We start from the raw sequence: 22,603 nt of genomic DNA, 5'->3' as shown, positions 1-22,603 counted from the left end.
CTGCCATCACAGCCGTTGAGGTTAATTGCGTTCATTCAAACATTGCCACCTAAATACTCTAGTCTGCTGGTGTGAAAGGTGGACGCGGTGAATGAAAATTACTCCTGTGAGAACCAGTGAGATATAATGTATTGAGAAAACAATCCATTTAAATCCGAGTTAAAAAGTCGACTCCAAAGAAAAAGGAATGACCAGAAGAGGGAGCAAGTTTTGTATTGTCATATATCATCGACTTTGGCAAGCAAAACACGTAGCACAGTAAAAACATCGACTGTTTAAAACGGTTTTCTGTAAGTTCTATTCAGTATGTCGCTTCTTTCCGCCTACGTGTCACCTTTGTTTGTCGTTTAAAATACGCCTGACTAACTGAGCAGGACAAAAACAGAAGATAACTCACGAATTGGTAACATATTATTAATAAGACGTTTTTTGACATTAAAATAGCTATTTTAAACAAGTTAAGTATTAATTAAGATAATAATATTACTTACTGTTGAAAAGATATACCATCGTTTTTTCAGATTGATTTGTGCAGTATCTTAGCGTACAGTAAGCATTTTAGTAATGGCGAGAAGAAAAGTAGCTAGAGACTGCTTGCAACAGACTATAGTAAGTATTTTTAAACATATGCTAATTGGCCGCAGGTTGAGGGGTCACGTTTCGAACGCTCTTGCTTACTCAAGTTATATACCTCAATGGTGAGAACCAAAAAGGTAACTTAAGCTAGGGTTTCCTAGGACAGCGGTGCCCGTATCTTAACGGCCGTAGTGAACGGTGATGCAGTAGGAAGCCTAGGGAAACGGTGTAAATGGTGTTGATAACACCGTTTTACTAGGAAACCACACTCTAGTCATCGTTACGACGGCTGTCCACTGCATCACCGTTCACTACAGGCGTTAAAATACGGGCACCGCTGTCCTAGGAATCCCTAGCTTTAGTCCCCAGGAGCTGGATCAATGGTATTGTTCAAGTACGACAGGCAAATATACGCATTAAAACATTGCTTGAGACAAAAGGCATTTTATTTAACATAATTGTTTAATTAAATATAACCAGGAGACAGTTTGCTACAAATGCCTATATTCTTAAACAAAAATATCATTTTAAATATTTTATATACTCGTAGGTTTTTAAATGAGAGCTTGATGAAAATAAATCGTCCCGCTGTTCTTTTCATAGCATGGAACCTAACGAGGGTCTTACTTTTGAGAGCCTTAAAATAAGAGCTCTTTTAAATCAAACCTACCCTTGACTTTTCACTCTCTCAAACAAGAACATTGACCCACGTTTAGCGAGTTAATTCTAAAATTAAAATGCAAAATATATGACCTCTCTTGAGACTGTTTTGAATAGGCCCTAAATTTTGATATAATTAATCCCCGAACAAAATGTGACCATAACGGCGCCCTAAAACCGGGTTTTATTTTTTAACGGTTCATTAGAAAATTACCGAAAAGAGAAAAAGGCAATAAACCTGTTTGTACTAAGGAGAAACAGTAGATAAAAATAGAATTTCAGGACGTGAGTTTAATGTAGAAAATAATTCATTAAATTAAATGACGTGTAATTAAAACGCCGCATAATTTTAAACTCAAAAACATAATTTAATCCTGGAAAACGTTCTTTTAAGAATAGATTTTTAATGTTTAAATTACTTCCACGTATTTGTGGAAATTTTTTCTAAAAGATATTTTTTCAAATTGAATTTTTCTGCTTTTGTGCAAATTAATAAAATATCGTGAATGTATTATCTTTGTAGATATTTAATATGAAAGGCTGTGTAGATCTTTAAAATTAACATATTTATTGCTCTTAAAAACTTTCATTTATAGTGTAAATGTTTTTTAAATCGTTTATCAAGGTTGCATTTGCCGAGAATGCATATACAAAAAAAATTAAAGGTTGATTTTTTCTTTATTTTTTCTTTATTATATTTTTTTGTTTTTAATGTTAACAAACAACATTCGTTTTTTATGGATCCCAATCAGATTTTTTCCTTTAATTCCTTACAATTTCTAACAATTCATTTTCTTTACTGGATTTTTAGTGAAACTTAAATAATATTAACTAACATTTAATACATTTTAAAACACTGCATTCCTAAATAAAGTGCACCTTTGTTCGTAAAAAGAGCAGAGTCTAACATTTGCATAAATAATGATATATATAAATAATTGTATCATTTTTTTAAATTAAACCATGTACAAATACCTCAGTACCTACTGAAATTCAATTATAAAAAAATACCTAAGTACCTACTTACCAATGAAAATTTACACCATATTTTGTACGTTTATCCGAATAGTTTTTAAACGCTTTCACGATACAACCAAACATTTCGGTTTTGAATGAAATATCAAGTTCACCTGAAAACCCGACTAGCGGTTAAATAACGACTTAATACGCGTAAAGCAGGACTAAGCATTGTTTATAACTATGACTGTGTTGGTTAAAAAAAAAAACTCGGAATCAGATGTGAATTTACTAACTATGACTACCCATTAAATACTTTAAACTAACTGAAAGAAGAAAACTGATAGATTTATAAAATTTATTTACAATTGTCAACTTTACATGGGACTGCCCAAATCTTTTTGAAATTTATTTTTTAATAAAAATAAATATTTGCGTTTTCATTATATACCCAAATATTTCATTTTGAGGACCATTTTCAACGAGTTGTAAACAACTCGCTATTAGAAAATGGGAATCAAGTTGGGGTAGTGTGGGATTCGAACCACGGACCTTTGAGCCGTGAGTCCGAGACACTAGCCACGAGACCACAACCCGGTTATATATATATGTATATATTAGAACTCATTAATCTCAAGGTACTTGGACAAATGACTTCTTAAGTACCTCCGTTTAGTTGCAACAATTTGCAAACGGTAAACTGGTAAAATGCTATTCTGAATCGAATCAATTTACTCGGCAATAAAAATTCTGACGTTGCCGATATTTTTAACATAAACTATACTTTATATAAATCAACTCTTTTTGATTATTTTAAAGATAGTGAACGGTAACTTACATTTGTCAAGCTATATTTATGTACTTTTAATATATTTTTACAAAAATATTTGCTCACTATTTACTTTTTTTTTAGTTTTGGTATGTTTTTGTTAATATAAATTACATGTTTTTTGGATTTTTATTTTTAACTTTTAAATAAATATTTTTTCTCTTTAACTTAGTACAATTACATTTTGAAATTTTTTTTTGTTCAATGTACCGTACCTATGATTAAAAATATACCCACTTGTCCTTTTTTTTAAAAATCTTTAAACGATTTTTTTTTTTCTTTCTTTTTAATTTTTATATGCTTTTAAATGATTTATTCTTAACACAATATTTTTTTATTACAGAAACCATTTATTATAATAAAGACATAAACTTTTTAGATTTTTTTCCTCTCGTTTATAAACTGTTTATTATTTGAAGTATTTATTTCTACTAACCATGTATTTTTTGTAAAGTAAGAGACACTACGTGCCATCTTTATTGATTAATAAATAAAGTAATTAATATTACATTTTTAAATTTTTATCAATATATGCCAATTATAAAAAAAACTGTTAATAATCATTAGTAGATATACAGCACGGCAAATGTTTCAGAACATAAACCTGTATGTGCCATATCTACACTGTATTTTTCCTTAAGAATCTATAGAAACTGTATTATTGCTTAAAAAACTAAAATACTTAAAAAATATTATTTTCGTTTTTCGTTCTTAAATTTTTTTTACAGCTTTTTGATTTACTATATCAAATGATTAAAAGAATATTATTGAACTTAACCTCATATTCAACTAATTTAGTGAATTTTGTTGAAAAGCGGCCTTTTTGCTTAAGGACAGTATAGCAAATTGACTATATTTAAGATAAAGGTTTCAAGCCACGATTTCGAAAAAAGTTTTTTATTAGTTTTAATGTGATTTGACATGGGTCTTATACACATTTTGTTAACAAAATAGTGCCGATAAGAGTTTGCACCTTTAATACTTCTGCAAAAGTATGTACAAAACTTATACAGGTGACTGGAACTAAACCCGCCAAAGCAAATTGCACATAGAGGAGGTCATTTGCTAACTGTTGGATCTCACTTTCCATAGATAAAGTTTTGAAGTTTAGGAGATACCTATGTCCATTTTTATACTTTATTGAGATTTTTCCAAAATTTGACCTTGAAACATTTGAAACTTAATTTTTTTTTTGGTTTTTTTGTTGTTGTTGTGAGTCATAAATATTTGTGATTAAAATAAGTCATAACTTCTCTCAAACTAGGGTTGAAAAATAAAATATTACGTTTTAAATAAAAAGTACTCAAAAAAACTTAACGATCAAATTCAACCTGTAATAAGAAAAACTACGGTGTTTCAATAATTTATTTTACTTTAAGTTAGTTCTCTAGTTCGTCACCTTTTTTTTTAGAGCGTAATATCTTATTTTTCAACCCTACTTTGAGATAAGTTCCGAGGTATTTTAATCACAAATATTTATGACTACCAACAAATAATAAAAAAATACTAAAATAACGAAAAAAATAATATTCTGAATGCTTGAAGTTCAAATTTTGGAACAATCTTATTAATGTAAAAACTTGACATATCTCCCAAACTATAAAACTTAAGCTTAGGAAAGTAGATAAAATAATTAGCAAATGACCTCCTCTATATGCGAATTTGCTATGGCGGGTTCAGTTCCAGTCCCCTGTATAATTGGATAATATATGTGTTTCAAATAATGAAACCGCTTTTTCTATAATGATAAAGTTCTGTTTTACGGGGAAATGGAAATAAACAAATATTTTCTCACATTCTGTAAAAACTGTCAATGCAATACCCCATGCACCATTAGGTGCGGAAAGGGAATGACGATGATGTAATAACTAGCGTGTTCTATTGTACGGCGAAGTTAATCAAAACGAACTGCTTTGCAACGACACGTGTTTATGTGACCACGTGTTTGCCAATAGCCGATGAATTATGATATGTTTTATTGCTATTGAAAGCATTAAACTAGTAGGCAAATATTTAACTAAATGTAATGAAATATTCCAAACTAACTACTTATCGACTTTTCTATGTCTGCTGGTTTCCAATCGTACCCGTTTTTTGTCAGAATACCAATAAAACAAACATGCAAAATCCACTATGCGCATTCAGTATAGTTGCTGCACAAAAATATAACACCAGTATGCCGATTTGAAATCACGTGCTTTAAGAAGGTAACTCTTACATGCAGCGATTATAATTTGTAAAAATTGTGTGGGAGAAATAGTTTGAAAAAGAGGGATGGGATGAAGGGAGGTGCGTGAGTTTAAAGTTTTACGAACATATTGTTGGAATATTATAACTACTACTACTACATCTACTACCATCACGCCATTTCCCCGTAGGGGTAGGCAGAGACAATAGACCGCCACACACGTCTATCCTGGCATACATTCCTAGCTTCTTCCACATCTTGTCATACATGCCCTTTAGTTATGTCTGCTTTTGACATGACCAGACTTAAGATTCTGATTTATCTGATCATGCCAAGTCTTTCTTGGTCGTCTTCGTCTCACGTTGCCGTTCATTTTTGCCTCATTTACTTGTTTTACCATTCTTTTGTCGTCCATTCGTTCTACGTGACCAAACCATCACAGAGACCCTTTCTTAATCTTATCAATTATACTTGACTCAGATTTACACTCTCGCCTGATTTCATCATTTGTAACCCTGTTATACATTGCTTTCCTACACATTCGTCTAAGAATATTGTGATATTTTCATTTTAACGAAATCAAAGTATACATGTTTATTTTTGAAGAAATAAAATTGACTAAATATCAATCGATACTTTTTGTTAATACGTATTTTAACATTCCTTTCCAGGGTTACCGTCGATGCAAGCTTCAGCATTACAAGGCTCCATCCTGACGAAGAAGCCAGCTAGAGTACTCGACTCGAGAGATGAGAATCACCTGACTGCCTCTTTTCCTCCATCGGGATTCGAACCCACGATCGCCCCGACGGGGATGTACTTTGCCACAGACAACAACACAGCGGTGACGTCACAGACTGGCTCCAATGCGCTGTTACCATGCATTATAAGAAATATGGACGAAGGAACGGTAAGAAAGAAAAAATATATTTTTCATAATTGGTGCATATAATATGCATTTGTGTGTTCGTTTTGAATCAACGTTTGCGTATTGTCAAACCTTATTTTATTGTTGTCATTATTTCGTATTTACTGCATTTTGTGGTTACCTACTGTATTGTATTGTATAGGACTCGTCGCACATTATTCATTCGATGTGTATCAGTTAAATTTAAAAAATAAAATGCTTTTTTTTTCAGAATACGGATTTGAAATTTAACATACTTAAAAAAAAAAAACAATTTATATCATTTCGTCATTTGAATTTTAACAAAAAGGTTTCTCACTTTTTACTAAGCTCTTTATTGTACCATTTTTAATACAATTTACAAGTTTTAAGCAAATATATTATTTTCATACTTACGCACCCATACACACGCACCCTCTCCCTCTTTCATTCCCACACGCACATGTATCCTCTCCCTCATTCATTCACGCATACACACATTCACATACACATGAATACAAACGTCACACAAATACAATTACTAAACTTCTTTTCTTATATATTATGTGTCATTATATTTACAGTGGATTTTTTTAATTGGCTTTAGTATTGTTAAGATTTTTTTAATTATTTTGTTTATGTAATAGCTGTAAAAATCCCAAATAAAATGAAATAAATAAATAAATAATTATAAGTGTTCCAATGAGGAACTTAAGCGTTTGGGAAACTTTGATATTACAAAATTATAACATTTTTGATGGATCTATTTTGGGTCCATCCAGGGATCCATTTTGGGTCCATTATTATATATTACTTACATCTAATTAAAGTAAAAAAAATTAAGTACGCCAAACATTATGTTTACGCCGATGATACGACACTTGTAATTTCTCACAGACATTCATCTTTTGCGGAAAGTCAATTACAAGAAGACTACAATTCCTTGCTTAAATGGTCGCATTATATGGGTCTTATAATAAATGCAAAAACGATTAAAATTATGCATGTCAGATCCCCTCATGTACCAGCACTGAATCAAATTGATATAGTCTCTCATAGTTTTAACTGTCTTCATAGTGGTATTGTCATATTATATTTCTGAGACTGGACGTAGGAAACATAACCAATATTTTTTCGCTTTTCTTATTTCCTTCCAAATGTTATTTTTGCCTGATTCAAAACTTTTAAACAACTTTGTTGATGACTGATAATGTTGTGATTTTTTTTTGGTGGCATAACATTGCGTACAGTAGAAATTTATAAATTGAAATATTTAACTAAGATTCATAAACAAACTGACTAAGAATGTGTTTTCCTCTAGTTTTCATATATTTCACGCCAAGTAAAAAAGCGATGTAGGCTATTCCAATGACAAATGGGATGACAAGATTCTAACACCCTATAAATACAAAAATAATCGATTACGCGATAAATATATTTTATACGTATTTTCTGTTTATTCCTAAAAAAGCTTCGATTCAAAAAATAAATGTTAATCGTCGGACTATATTTAAGATAGTTTTCTTAAAAAAAACACGAATTAAATGGAATAATATTATTTGTTCGATAAGTGATTAGCGCTGTGTATCTCATAACGTCCATCGGCCATCGCCTTTTGTATTTTCCGAGGACATAAAATAAATACATCTAGATAGTATTGTGCCTGTATGAATTATGCGGATATGCGTTTGCCATTTTTTGAATGGACTAAGTTCGTTTATAAATAAATAAATAAAACATAAATGATAATCGGAAGATATTGTCAACATTTGACAAGTGCTCTCTTTGACAGTTGAGTTTGCCATTTTAGTTTTTAATAATTATAGTAATGACGGTTTATTAACAAAAATCACAATTATTTTATCTACTCAGTATTTTAGGTAATAGATTTCTCTGGATTTTATCTAGTCGGTCTATCTAGGTACAAGCTGTTTCAAGGCAGACGTTTTTATGCAAAATAAACAATTACATAAAAACCTCTTAGTAAATGTATTAAAAAGTTATTCAATATGTTATTTTACTATTTATATTTGAAAAATATATTTTTGTAAATTCTCCGATTTTTCTCTACCTAGTAACCAATTTTTCACAAATTTATTTGATTGAATCCGGGTCCTAGTTTTGCAATGTTTGGGTAGCACAATCAATATTTTGGGGCCCAAACACCTGAAACTTTTTTATTCGAATACAGAATTTGCGGTAGACCCTATGACCCATCCTCTAGTTTGACTTCTGGTAGAGTGAAAGTGTTCCTTTTAGGATTTGGTAGAATAATTTGATTACACAATCATTTTTGAGACGCTTATATGACTTATATCTTAAATCTCGAAAACAAATGTTTTAAGACCTAATTATTAAGGAACCGTGTAAAAAGAACTGATTAAAACAAGATCCATGTAAAGATATAAAATCAACAAAGAACTGGTTAATCTTAAATAGAAAACAAAACATTTTTCAAATATAAGTAAAAATAAATTGCAGAGTCATCTGCAGGCGATTACTAGTACTTAATTTAACTCGGAAGAGTCTTAACTACATAAAATAAAGTAATCTGCTAATTAAAATACTTAACTTCAATATAAATACATAGATGGCGCTCCAACTCGCTTGTGGATGGTTTCTCGATTCGTAACATAAATACAAAAAATCAAAAATGTTACCTGGTGTGGATATTCGCTAATAAGCGGAATGGGGAATGTTGTAGTACCTACGTAAAGTGGCCACTTAACCCAGCCAATGACAGGTAATAAGCCCTGTAAACGCTCGAATATCCATAATCCTGAATTTGAAAAAAAAAATCTACCTCATCTCTGTAGGGATATAAATAAAAAAACAAAACATTTTTATTTATTGATTAACTTTTAAACAGTTTATAACACATTTTTTTGAATGATTAGTCCCAACTCAAATAATTTCGAAGTAGAGTCAAATATTTTACAAAAAATATTTTTTAAAATATGGCCATACTGAAAAATATATAATTTAAAAAAAAATTACATAAGTAAGAAACAAATTAGCATGTCGTCAAGTCGTATACATTAATACAAAAATATGTTTTAAAACTTAGTTGAATGGATAAGATATATTTTTTTTAATTAACATAAATCAGAAATTTGATGCTAAAGTGTTTGAAAATTGAATGGTGTTATGTAAAAATGAGTTAAGCCACTCTAACTTCAAACTGAGAAAATTGAGCTATAATATAAGGCGTAATTTTCAAAAATATGATAATTATTATTCTTCGCTGTTAAGTAAATTACATAAAAAGTACTCAGTAGAACATAATACAGGTGATATTTTTTTTTTTTTTTTTTTAATATGAAAATAAAGCAAAAAAGGGGGATAACACCTTTTATTAGAACACCTTAACAATTATTGTAAGTGTACACTTTTGTAATAACAAAACACAAAAATGCTTTGAACAACGTTTTTTAAAAAAAAAACATAAATCCATATAACCAAATAACAACAGGTATGGATAGATAAAAAAGGTAATACGGAAGTCTAGGCATCTACAGGGCTTATCACCTGTCATTGGATAGTTTAAGTGACCACTTTACACACTGCGTAACATTCACCATTTTCCCTATGTTTAAATGTCCATATTTCTTCAACTTTTTCATTTGTTGATTTAAGTTTAGTATGGGATTAATTACCTCCACGGTAGAGGTAATTAATCCTTTACTAAGCAAAAGTCACTGGACGTTTCTGAGGCCTGAGGTTTTTGATTGCGGTTGCCCCTGTCAGTGGACATCTTTTGCTGAGGACTTCCCTGAGCACGGAATATACGTCTCCTTTATTGCTTTTGCTTGATGAGGTAAAATTCTTCAATAATTACAGTTTGAGAAGGTATGAGTGGTGGCAAAAGTAAGTTTGCAACCAGTAGTCTTTGGGTAAGTCTGCTGCTTTTGGGTGCGCTGCCGGTGACTGGCCTCAAGTGCCACCTGGGGGCGTTCTGGTGCTCCAGAGAGTAGTAAGTAACGTTTTCTATCACTGTCGACATAAGGGAGTTTGAAATAAGTAACGAATTTATTATTTTATTTTATTTATACTTCCCTTTGTCTCTACAATGAAGACGATGAGGGGTGGTTTTAGAGCGACAGTGAAAGGGACATTGAAAGTTGTAAATCTAAATATTTGTTCGCGCTTTTCTTAACTGAATTTGGTTAGTAAAGCATGAAATATAATAAATTCGTAATAAAAAAAAATACTTGCTTGTATAAGTGAATTCGAAGAAAGACATGTAGCTTTCAAAACGGATTCGGGTATGTGGTGAATGCTTTCAATGTTGATTTTAGTGAAGTTAAATAGCTGAAACCTTTATTGTTGTGAAAAGATTCATCTGATCGAATTATTTCACATACTTGGCAACGCCTAAAAACTATTTTCCGATTTTTCAACTTCTTCTAGGACCAGTTGGTTTTATTACAATATTTAAGTTTGTCCAAATGTAAACCAGCCAATGACAGGTCATAAGTCCTGATGCCTAGACTTTCATATTCCCAACTTTAGGGTGTTCTCTATCCTTGTTGTAATTTGTTGATCTTGATGACACCCGAGGGGATGAAATCCAGTCTTATATCTTCAAACATTTGGACAAACTCAAATATTGTAATAAACTCATATATTTTTTATATTTTTAAATAAAACATTACTGATAGTATGTTTTTTATTTTGATGGAAAGTTTTGAGTAAAAATATAATGAAATTGAAATGTTCAAAATACCCTAGTATTTACTTCCAAAATGAATCCCCAAACTATACAAAGTTAGTTAAAGTTTGAAGTAAACAAAACTTGACGGAATTTTTGTCTATTGCGTCTTTTATGAAATTTACATATTTTTGCAATATTGTTATCATATTGATCTTAATTCGCAACAATACGTCATTTGTTACGTATCATAGTGCTTTGATATTCAAGTTAAGCATTACCATCTAATTTAATGACAGTTTAAAACAGAAAAAAATTGCTAGTTTTTTAAATGGTACCATATCCAATAACAGGCATGACGAAGCGTGAAAAGAGCTGAGAGATTATAAAATATAAACACGAAAAATTTAAATCGTATTACGAAAGCGCTTGGTCATAAATTAGTAAAGAAAAAATGGGTTCTTTACAAATCCCATTTTCTTTATGTAATGCCTTGACAAATTTTAACTAAACAAGCGACAGTATTGGATCCGAATTCGCAGAAATAAATTATGTTTTTTTATTTTGTAAATGTTCCCAAAAGGCGCAACTTCTTTTTTCGAGTTTTATTAAGAAACTTTACACTTGATTTCAAAACCATTTACATAAAAATGCTGAAATATTACAATTCCACCTTCGCAACCAGAACTTTGTAAATAATTTATTCGCGAAATATTTAAACGTCCATTATTTTTAACTGTACAATTTGGAATCCGCGTTTCTAAAAACTTTGAATTAAATTAACTTTGAGATGCGGAATCCAAAGACTTATAAAAATATCCCCCGTTTGTATTAAACAACCCCTCTTTAGGTTCTCGTTTACCCTTAAAGCTAATTTTTCACGTTAATTAAATTAGCCAAGCTTTTCAAATGTTCGTGCTTTTCAAATCGAACAAAACTTGAAAACATTCAATAAATAATCGTTTTTTTTTTTTTTTATTTAAAAGAATTACGAATGTGTGGGTTAAAGTATCACTTGTCATTTTTTAAAAAAAAAAACAAAAATACCCTTTTTCTACAATATTTTAAGTTTGTCCGAACTTTTGTAGACAAGGACTGGATTCAACTCCCTGGGGAGCTGTTAACATTAACATATTACAACAGAGATGCAGAACATTTTAGAGACGGCAATACAGAAGTCTAGGCATCTACAGGTCTTACGACCTGTCATTGGCTGGTTTAAACGGCCACTTTACACGAGGTGTAACATTTACCATTCTGCCCATAGTTGAACATCTATATTCCTTCAATTCTTTCATTTGTTGATATTTGTGAAGTTAAACCAGCCAATGACAGGTCATAAACCCTGTAGATGCCTAGACTTATATATTACCTTCTCTAAAATGCTCTTCATCTCTGTTGTAATATGTTAATACCTTATTTGTTAATTTTCATATATATTTCATGTTTTGCACAATCCTACGCCTTTATGTAGAAAACGCATCCAAATTATTCATTTTTTTCTCGTTTGTATTATAAAAATCCAAGTTGTTTTTATCATCAATATTTAAAGCATTAACATTGTATTCAATTTATTAGTTGGTTTATTGGTATCCTGACAAAAAGACGGGTACGTCTCGAAGCCGATAGACATAGGCACCGTGGTGCAGTTGGTAAGACGATTAACTGTGAAACTGGTGTCACGTGTTCGATTCCCGCCAATGCTACAAGAAAATCCAAGAAACATTTTTTTCTCAATTGGTCAGGGTGTTGTGGTGCATTTTTCATAACCTCCTTCCATATCCCCTCTATTCCACCTGCTGACAAGCCTCAAAATAGAAGCTTAGCGAATTGTTCCATTAAAAAAATATATATATATGTAAAAGTCGGTAAGTTATATACTAATATTTAATAACATTTAGTAGAAAGTTGTTTTTATTTTTTCAAAAGATCAGTTCTATATAACGTAATTTCTCTGAGATTATTAAACACTCATCATTATCTTTCCGCACCTAATGGTGCATAGGGCACTGCGTTGGTACACCAATCACAGTGTATTCTGATAATTTTTGTTTCATGAAAGTAATATGATCAGTATAACGCTTCAGGTACCAGTCAAAAACCACTTTTTAAATAAATGTTTTATGTCAACCATGTCGGGAATCAAACCCGAGACTTCTTGCGTGGTAAGCAAACGCGCTGACAACTATACCACGAGGCCGACATATTAATCATTTTATATGAGTACGTTAAATATAATTCTTCATTTATTTTCATGCAGTTCAAATCTTTTCTCATTTGTTTTACATCTTTACATTTTTTTTTCTGGATCCACCTCCCCTTGCTCTATTTTAATTATCGTACTAATAGAACACATTTTTTGTATTTTTTATCTCAAATAAAAAATGTCTTACGCTTCGTTAACTGACGTGGATTTAACGATTGTTTTTTTTTCGAATTTTCGTTCGATATTCGAGTATTCAAATTTCTCACCCTTGTAGTGAGGGGTAAATTATTTGCATAGCGTTCGGTGTGGAATATTTTATGCAAAAATGAATTTCGCTAGAGAGAGGTGGTGTTAAGTGAAGCGGTTGTATCTCTCACAATTTAAAATTTCTTTTGTTTTATTTTTTCGGTTTTAAATAATTAAAAAATATTTTTTCCGAAAAATCAAAAGTAAAACTTAATTATTTTAATAATCCCTTCTTCTGCTCCCAGTGGTGTTTAAGGCACTGCACTGTTAAAACAAATGCAGCCTATTTTCATAATATTATGTAACTTAAAGGTATAGTGATCAATCACATAATACTGGTGGAACTCCAGGGCTCCGGTTAAAAACGCTATTTTCATCTGTACCTATCAAGACGGTATAAAGTAAAATTGATATTGAAATAATTTTCATTTATTTGTTGCAACAGAGAGGGAAAATATTTTTGATCAGAGAATATGAAAGTCTACGTACTTACAGGGCTTATGACCGTTCATTGGCTGGTTTAAGGGGTCACTTTACACACTGTGTAACCTTCACCATTCTGCCTATGTTTAAACATCCACATTTAATCAACTCTTCTATTTTTTGGGTTTTGTGAAGTAAAAGAGCTGAAATCTTTATCATGTGGGTGAGATTCATCCAGTTGAACCAATTCATCTACTAGGCAATGCCTGAAAAAAAAAATCATTTATTTTATACTTCTTTTTTTGCGATGTCCACATTTCATCAACTCTTCAATAAAGAAGAAGTATAAAAAAAATTTAAATTGTTTACAGGCGTTGCCTAGTAGAAAAATTGGTTCAGCCAGATTAATCTCACTCACATGATAAAGGTTCCAGCTCTTTTACTTTACAAAAGTCAACAGATGGAAGAGTTGAGGAAATGTGGATGTGTAAACATAGGCACTCGTCGTAAAACGTCGGCCTCGTAGTGTAATGGTCAGCGCGTTTATTTACCATGCAAGAGGTCTCGGGTTCGATTCCTGACATAGTTGATTTGAAATATTGATTCATAACGATGAATTAACAAATAATAAAAAAAAAATAGTCGTAAAGATTGAACACAAAGAAAACAAAAGGAGCTAAATACTACCATTAAATAAATTAGCCTGCTTGATTGCCCCTGTAATGAATTGAACAGCCTAACATGTGTAAAGTGGCCACTGAAACCAGCCAGTGACAAGTCACTGGCCCTGTAAATGCCAAGACTACTATATTCCCTTCTCAAAAAGATTTTCCCTTTCTGTTGCAACAAGTGTATGGTTTATTTTTATTTATTTTATATACTGCCTAAGCTAATTACAAAAGTTACATGAAGAAACATAAATGCAAGAAACTGTTCAAAAAGAACATAAAACTATTAAGCAAAGACAAACAAGGGCAAAACAATAATTGTATACAATATATTAAAAAAAACGAAAGACCTAAAACTTTGAGCTAAACCATGCCAATCCAACTTCATCCCACACTGTTTAGTCGCGAAGAGATCTACGAAAAGCCGGAAGATCTATCCCTCAAAATTCCAAGTCGTGTGATGAATTGACTAATCTACACATTCTGGACATTGGGGCATAAAAACCAAAGTTGCTCTTAGAAGATTTTATAAATAGCATATTTTGACTTCTGGTGACACGGTTGGGAACATGAAAAGAAATTGATTGCAACAGAGATGGGACATCACTTAAAGTATTAAGTATTTTGAAAATGCATACAAGGTCTTCTGTTAGGTTTTTGTTATTTTCATTGTGCGTTTTGTAATATAAATAATATAAATGTACATATATACCTAGTTTTTAAAACTGTGAATATTTTGTGAATTATTTCTGTTTATTAAGTTAGTTTTTTTTGTTTATTTTATAATGTACAAACATTTCAAAAAAGTATATTGTAAAGTGTCCTCGGCACGGGTAACCCCAGTGAGGTCACATTATTTTTATTAATAATTATAGTTTGTAAGAGAAAAATATGAATAAATAAACAAATTATAATACGAACAACTCTCTAGGGAGAGAAGAGAATCCATCCAGTCTGCAAGCATTTGGGCATACTCAAAACATTGTTCAAGCATTTTCATCAGTCAGCCGTAATTGATCAAACATAGAAAAAAAATGTTTTACATCGATGGCTCAGTTTCATAGTGGGATAACTCAAAATTTTTGAAGTCATGAGTTTTGCTATTCCATATATTTATTTAAACATTTAGGTTTTTATTGTTAAATGTACTCATTAGGAAATAAAAGGGCTTATTACTATCTTAGTTCGATAACTAATTAAAAAGTTGTTATAATTTGGATAGCAACTTTAATCCTGAAACGAATAATCATTGTGAACTAACTAACTAACTAACCATCACGCCATTTCCCCAGAGGGGTAGGCAGAGAGGATAGAACGCCACACCACTCTGTCCTGGCACACTTCCTTTGCTTCCTTCACATTCATACATCTTCTCATGCACGCACGTCGATTATTCCGACTTTTCACATGACCACTTTCAAGAATTTGTTGTACTTGATCATGCCATGTCTTTCTCGGCCTTCCTCGACTTCTACAACCAGACACATTCGCATCATAAATCTTTTTAGCCGTTCTTTCATCATTCATTCGCTCCACATGACCGAACCATCGCAAAAGACCTTTCTTAATTTTGTCGATAATGCTTAACTCAGCCTTGCATTCTGCTCTAATTTCGACATTAGGGCACCTATCATACATTGTTTTTCCGCACATTCGCCTGAGGGATCGCATTTCAACAGCATTCAGTCTACTTTCGTCCCTTTTTTTCCAACTCCATGCTTCGCTTCCATACATTAGGGTTGGTACCAGAACTCCATTATGAACTGCTAATTTAGCCTCTTGCGATAGACACTTATTTGCTACGACAGACTTTAAGGCACCATTAACTCTGTTACCGGCACTAACACTAATAATCATTGTGTATTTTTATAAATAATTGTATACTGCACTGGTTATCAAACAAACCAAAATTTACAATGTTTTAGTTTGTCCAAATGTTTGTTTACAAAATACTGGGCTTCACCCCATTGGAAGTCATTAAGATTAACAAATTACAACAGGGATGGAGAATACCTTAAATAAGTGAATCTTAAAGTCGTGGCATTTACAGGGTTTTTGACCTGTCTTTGGCTGGTTTAAGTGGCCACTTTACACACTGTGTAACATTTACCATTTTACCTATGTTCAAACATCCATATTTCTAAAATTCTTCCATTTGTTGATTTTAGTGAAATTAAAGAGCCGCAACCTTTTTTGTTCCAAAGAAATTCATCTGATTGATTTATTTTACATACTAGTCAACGCCTGAAAACGGTTTTCCGAATTTTTAAACTTCTTCTTGGACCAGTTGGACTTTTTTAAATATTTGAGTTTGTCCGAATGTTTGTAGACAAAATACTGGATTTTCCCCCCCTTGGGAGTCATTAAGGTTAACAAATTACAACAGGGATTTTGGAAGAAACCAACATTTGTTTTCAATCAAACAACAAGTCTACAATCAAACAGGTTTATTCAAGTTTTATAAAAAGTTTTTTAAGAGTTTCTTCAATCAAACAACAAGTTTACAAAAAGTAAACAAACCCTTGTAATCGTAAATTTATAGCAACTGTAGAGGAGTACAAGTATTAAGGTATTTTTTTAGATCATAATTTTAAATAGAATTGTCAGATGGTTAAACTTTGTGATCAATTGTGGACTCTTGCGAGTAATTTTTATTCCTTTTATTTTATGCCTAAAAGAACTCTTTATTTTTTTTTCTTAGTTTAATCAATGATAAGATATAGCATAAAGTCGTGGAGACATTAAACATAAACTAATATTTAAATGATCCAAGGTCTACGTATTCTATAGTTAGGAGAATTTTGCCAGAAGAGATTTACAGACAAATAGGTAACACAGTTTTCATGTACAAAACACTAAAAACTCTGCTGATCTGAGGATAACTGTAGCTTTGCATCATTTAAGAACGATTTAATAGTAATAATTTCAAAATTTCTCCCAAATGTAAGCATAATTCACGCTTCACGTATAATATGAGTTTAGAAGTACCAAAAATATATTGTAAGTATGGTCATGGAACTCACATTTGTTTAGTACCTAGCGTATTAAATTTATTGCCAAAAGAACTTTAATTTAACTCACAATGTAACAAGAGCAGAATAAGAGACTGGCTAATTGATCAAAAGATTATTTATAAATAGTAATTAAACTAGCTTATATGTAAATATTTAATTATTTGTTTTAAAAAAAAACAGTTGATTTGGATTCAAGATTTTGGATCTTTCCGGCTGTTAATTATATCTGTAAATTTATTGTTTTTATAAACTTAGGTAACATAACATAAGTTTGTATTAATTGACTAAATGGACACACACAAACATACATTTAATTTAAAAAATGCAATATTGTCCATTTTGAATCTAGAAAAAAATGTCACAAAGTAGATGCTTACATAAATCAAGAACAGCTAACTGAAATTGAACATGTAAAATACTTAAGACTACCAATAGACAGACAAATAGCGTGGACAATTTATAACAAAAATTTAATAAGCAAAGTGGCGACTTTATCGAGTCTTTTTTTTAAAATCAAAAACTTTGTTCCAAAAACGGAAAAAAATTTAATGTACGAAACCTATGTTAAAACGAAAATATGTTTTTTGCAACTACTATGAGGAACAGGAAATTAAAATGATATGAACACGCTTCTAAGACAGCAAAATAAAATATTTAAGTTAGTATATGACCTACTCTATCTAACAGCAACTAAAGAACTTTTTTAACAAATTCAGCAATTAAATGTAACTGAACTCTTAAAACTTGAATCCTTAAAATGTATTCATAAATCAGCCACTGATGTAATTGTAGACGAAGAACTAAAACTTGAATTAAATTGTAGTAAACATAGACACAATACGAGAATATCAGAAAAATATTATACACAACCTTCAAAAAAGGAGACAAGGACAGTCGATACTAATAAACCATGAACTGAAACTGTACAATAAACTACCAGACAAAACTAAGCAAAAGACTAAGACAAACTTTACAAAAGATGTTTAAAATATTATCATTAACAGTAGAATGTGAATTTAGAAGTAAAAATATTTTGTTAAATGTGTGTAACCCGTAAGGGTTTATCAATGAAATTTAAAATATATATTAATATAAATGTCCACCAACAAGCCACATCGAGTGGGTTGGTGGGATTTTAGGGACTTGAAAAAAAAATGAAAAGGTTTCCTTCAAAAAATGTTTTTCATCTTTCTTGTAATATATCAACTTCAATAAGAGGGGTTCAATTCAGTTCTTGTCTACAAAAATTTGAACTAACTTAAAATATTGTTTAAAAGATTTACTTTGTTACTAAACTTTTGTTACTATAATTTCAATCAATGGGTGTTATGCATTTTTGTTAAATAAAAAAAAAACAAATTAATCTTTAATCCACAAAGTGACCGGTTTCATCGCTTTCGTGACATCTTTGAAAACCCTCGAAGATTACCAGTCTCTTCATGCGTTTTATATTCCCTTCTGTAATATATTCTTCATCTATGTTGTAGTAAGTTAATCGATAGAAGAAAAATTATAGACCTTTTAAATTTATTCAAAATTGTAAATTCAATATGGGATTGCCCTGAACTATTATCTCTCATCAACTTCAGGATGCCTGGAGGAATGACTAGACAAGTGCCACCGTTTTGTAGCAACAATTCACGGACAGTGTATACATGAAATGCCGTATTAAACAGACTTCATGAACTCGTCAATAATTATTCCCACGTATCTGATATATTTAGTGTGGGTATTGTTCCTATAGAAAAAACCTTTTTAACTTTTTCAAAGATGGTGAATAGAAATTATATTTATTTATTCATGCATTTCATAATATATACAGTTTTTTGTTCACTTGGCCCAACTATGTGAAATAGTACTTATGATTTTCTTGTTGTATTACTGTAGTGTTTTATTATTTAAACTTTCTACTGAATATCTTGTATAATTTTTAGGTTTATTTTTTTTTATAAATCTTGGGTATAAGAAAATTTATGTTTCAAATATGTTAGTATTATAAATATTTGTAAAAGGCAGATTTGCCGTTTATGTAAGTAAAATAAAAAAATAAATAAAAAATAAGACAGTCTAGGCAGAAAAAAGTGAGACGTTAAATTTTTAAATGCTTAGGCTTTAAGAGGAAACGTGGTATTAATTTCCTTCATACAATCGTATTCCCATATTTTTTCCCTGGATTATGACACTAGGGAAGTGATTTTTTTGAACTATAAATATTTAGCGTGACTGTTGTTTTGCGATTTTGATAAATTGTTTCTTACAAGAACAAGGCGCATAGTTTTATCTGCCGTCTTTGGCATATGGTAAACAATTATGATGAATAATTTTGAAATACTGAAAAAAAAACAAGACAAAAAATGTAATTCTGATTCTTTTTGACAAAATACATATCGTCCATTCATGGGGCGCGAAAAACGGGACAACAAAACTTCTATTCTGCAAAATATCGGGGAGACATTTGCGAGAGAGTGACAGAAAAACTATGTTAAAATACCTACCCATTCATCAAATGTCTGCCACTGCGTAATTTCTTTATATATCGTTTAAAGTAAGGTAGTATATATTTTTTATTTTTTTTTATTTTTTTCATTTCATTTCATTTTTTTTTTGCACTACAACAGGCCGGGAGGCTCAATTACAGTGGTGAATTACATTACAGAACAACCAGGCTTGAGAAAAATAACATTTTAATTTTTTGTGTTCTCACCGGGAATCGGAACCTTCCGTGCGTGAGTCGAGCGTCTTGACCACTACACCACGGAGGCCACCGTAACAAATAAAGTAAAACATCTATCAATCCGAGTTTGTTCACGCCTAGTGCAAAAACCCTTAAAGTGGCAGAACACAGTTCTTGTACATAAAAGGTCTTAAATGGGGATAGTCAATACTCGTTCCAGGCTGTGAAATCAGCAAGTGATTTACATTTTCATGTAGGGTGGTCGAACAATCGATTCAGGAAACCTCCTTTGTTCCTTTTACTATTGTAATAAAATCCTTCTTTGCTTGTAACACTTGAGTGATTGTCCTGAATGCTTCAAATCTATTTAAAGCAAAGTAAATCATATGGAATGTACATACAAAGACATATACTAAGCCCTTGCGGTGACTGTAATTATCGGTAGGGGTGCTGACAAAAAAATATAATGCAATTTTTTCTTTTTGTATGTGTTAGTAGGAAAAAACTCGTTTAAAAACATTTGTAATATGACAACGGTTGTATATTTAATTTACTTTAGGTGTGAGGTATTAATAATTAAAATGGAAAATAAAAAGTTTCATGATGATTTTTTATTTTTTCATTATTATAATCCTCATGGCCTTCGTCTTGAGAAAGTCGATTCCACAAGATCGAGAAATATCCATCTCCTCCTTCCAAAAACTCTGCAACCTAGAGTATGGTTAATACTACTATTACTACTACCATCCCATCGTAGGGGTAGGCAAAAAGAATGGACTGCCACACACGTCTATCCTGGCATACATTCCTAGCTTCTTCCACGGTCATATATCTTGTCATACATGTCCTTTGGTTCTGTCTGCTTTTGACATGACCAGACCTAAGATAATGTTTTATCTGATCATGCTTCGTCTTCCTTAGTTGTCCTCGTCTCACGTTACTGTTCATTTTCACCATTTATACTTGTTTTACCATTTTTTGCCGTTTATTCGTTCTACGTGACCAAACCATCTCAGAGACCCTTTCTTAATTTTATCAATTATACTTGACTTAGATTTACACTCTCGCCTGATTTCATCATTCGTAACCGTGTCATACATTGATTTCCCACACATTCGTCTAAGAGATCGCATTTTAACCACGTTTACTTTACCGCGTTTTTACGGACTTCATCCTTTCTCTGACAGTTCCATGTTTCACTTCCATACATAAGTGTTGGGACTAAAACTCCATTGTGCATTGCCAATTTAGCTTCGATGGACAAGAGACGGCTGATGATGATGATGATGAAGTCTACTGGTTTTGAGACGTATCCGTCTATTTGTCAGGATACAAATTACACTCATATGCAAATCTCACTATACCCTTCGCTGTAGTTGTTGCACAAAAATATAAAAGAAACTTGCAGATAGGACATGTGTAATTAAAAGCTCACATCAACGTGTACCATTTATAATAAAAATATTGTATCTTGTAAACAATTGAAACAAAGGAGGGTACTATTGTAAAGGCTACACTATTAAACCTAGCAATCGATGTAAAATATCTGAAATTCGCATTTTTTCAAAGAACTATATTGACTTCTATAAAAGCAATTACACCCAACAGTACTTTAGTCGTAGATCAATTTATCTGTAGAGTTCAATTCAAAGAAGAAATAATTAAAAAAGAACTAAATAGAATAAAACAGATTGCTAATAATAATGGATATAATGAGAACTTCATTGATAAAATATTAAATCAAAAACAAAGATGCAAACTTATAAACAAATATTTATATTCGACTCCCACAGTAAATAAAGCAAACCCACGTAAACAATGGGGGCGGATTCTTTTTATAAATAACATTTTTTCAAAACAATTTTCAAATTCCCTACCATCAAACATTAAACCGTCTTTCTACACAACTAATAATATGGGAACATTGTTAAAAAATCACAAAGACACATACAAAGTCCATAAATATAATAAATCTGGAATATACCAATTAAATTATAATGATTGCGATTCAATCTACATTGGAAAAACTAAAAGAAACTTTAATATTAGAGTAAAAGAACACTTAAGATGCTTAAATAATAATTACTTTTCTAAATTCGCAAATCATCTGATAGAAAATAATCATAACTTCAATAAAGACATTGGATTAAAAGTACTTCATGTTGAAAATAAAATATTATAATTAGACAACGTAGAAATCTTAGAAATTAAAAAAGCGATTCATAATAAGAAAACAATAATTAATAACTTATAATAGGCTTACTTCGAAAATAATGATATCAGATTACTACCCGTGTAAGAAAAAAAAACACTTGATTTATTGGGTCCACGTGTAGTATTTAGTAAACATGATAGAAATAAAATAAAAAGGAATCAATTCAAAGGTTACGTAAACCTTGACAAAGAAGCTTGTTTGCTTTGAAACCGGTCGATGAAAAATAAAAATTAGTGGTTAAAAACAAAGTTGTTTTATTTATTTTATTATAATGAATAACCACAAAGTTAGTGTTTCAAATATAAACTTTATACAAAGAAGAAGTATTTAAGATCAACAATATTGTGAATTCGTTCAAATTTTTGGATAAGGACTGGATTCATTCCCCGGGGAAGAAATGAAAAATGAAA

At 31.1% G+C, this 22,603-nt stretch overlaps 1 protein-coding gene across 1 annotated transcript in view; it reads left to right on the top strand.

The window, feature by feature from the left end:
- Positions 1–22,603, top strand: part of LOC148274047 (lachesin-like) — a 122,993-nt gene that overhangs the window by 62,317 nt on the left and 38,073 nt on the right. Inside the window, exon 3 of the mRNA XM_088237705.1 lies at positions 5,882–6,120. Within this exon, the coding sequence (XP_088093831.1) occupies positions 5,882–6,120 (239 nt within the window). The remainder of the gene's footprint in view (positions 1–5,881; positions 6,121–22,603) is intronic.

Source organism: Micrasema longulum, unplaced genomic scaffold (assembly GCF_059751315.1).
Source record: "Micrasema longulum isolate JH-2025_06_02 unplaced genomic scaffold, ASM5975131v1 h1tg001772l, whole genome shotgun sequence".
NCBI classification, from domain to species: Eukaryota; Metazoa; Arthropoda; class Insecta; order Trichoptera; family Brachycentridae; genus Micrasema; species Micrasema longulum.
This window is presented reverse-complemented; position numbering and strand designations above follow the sequence as displayed.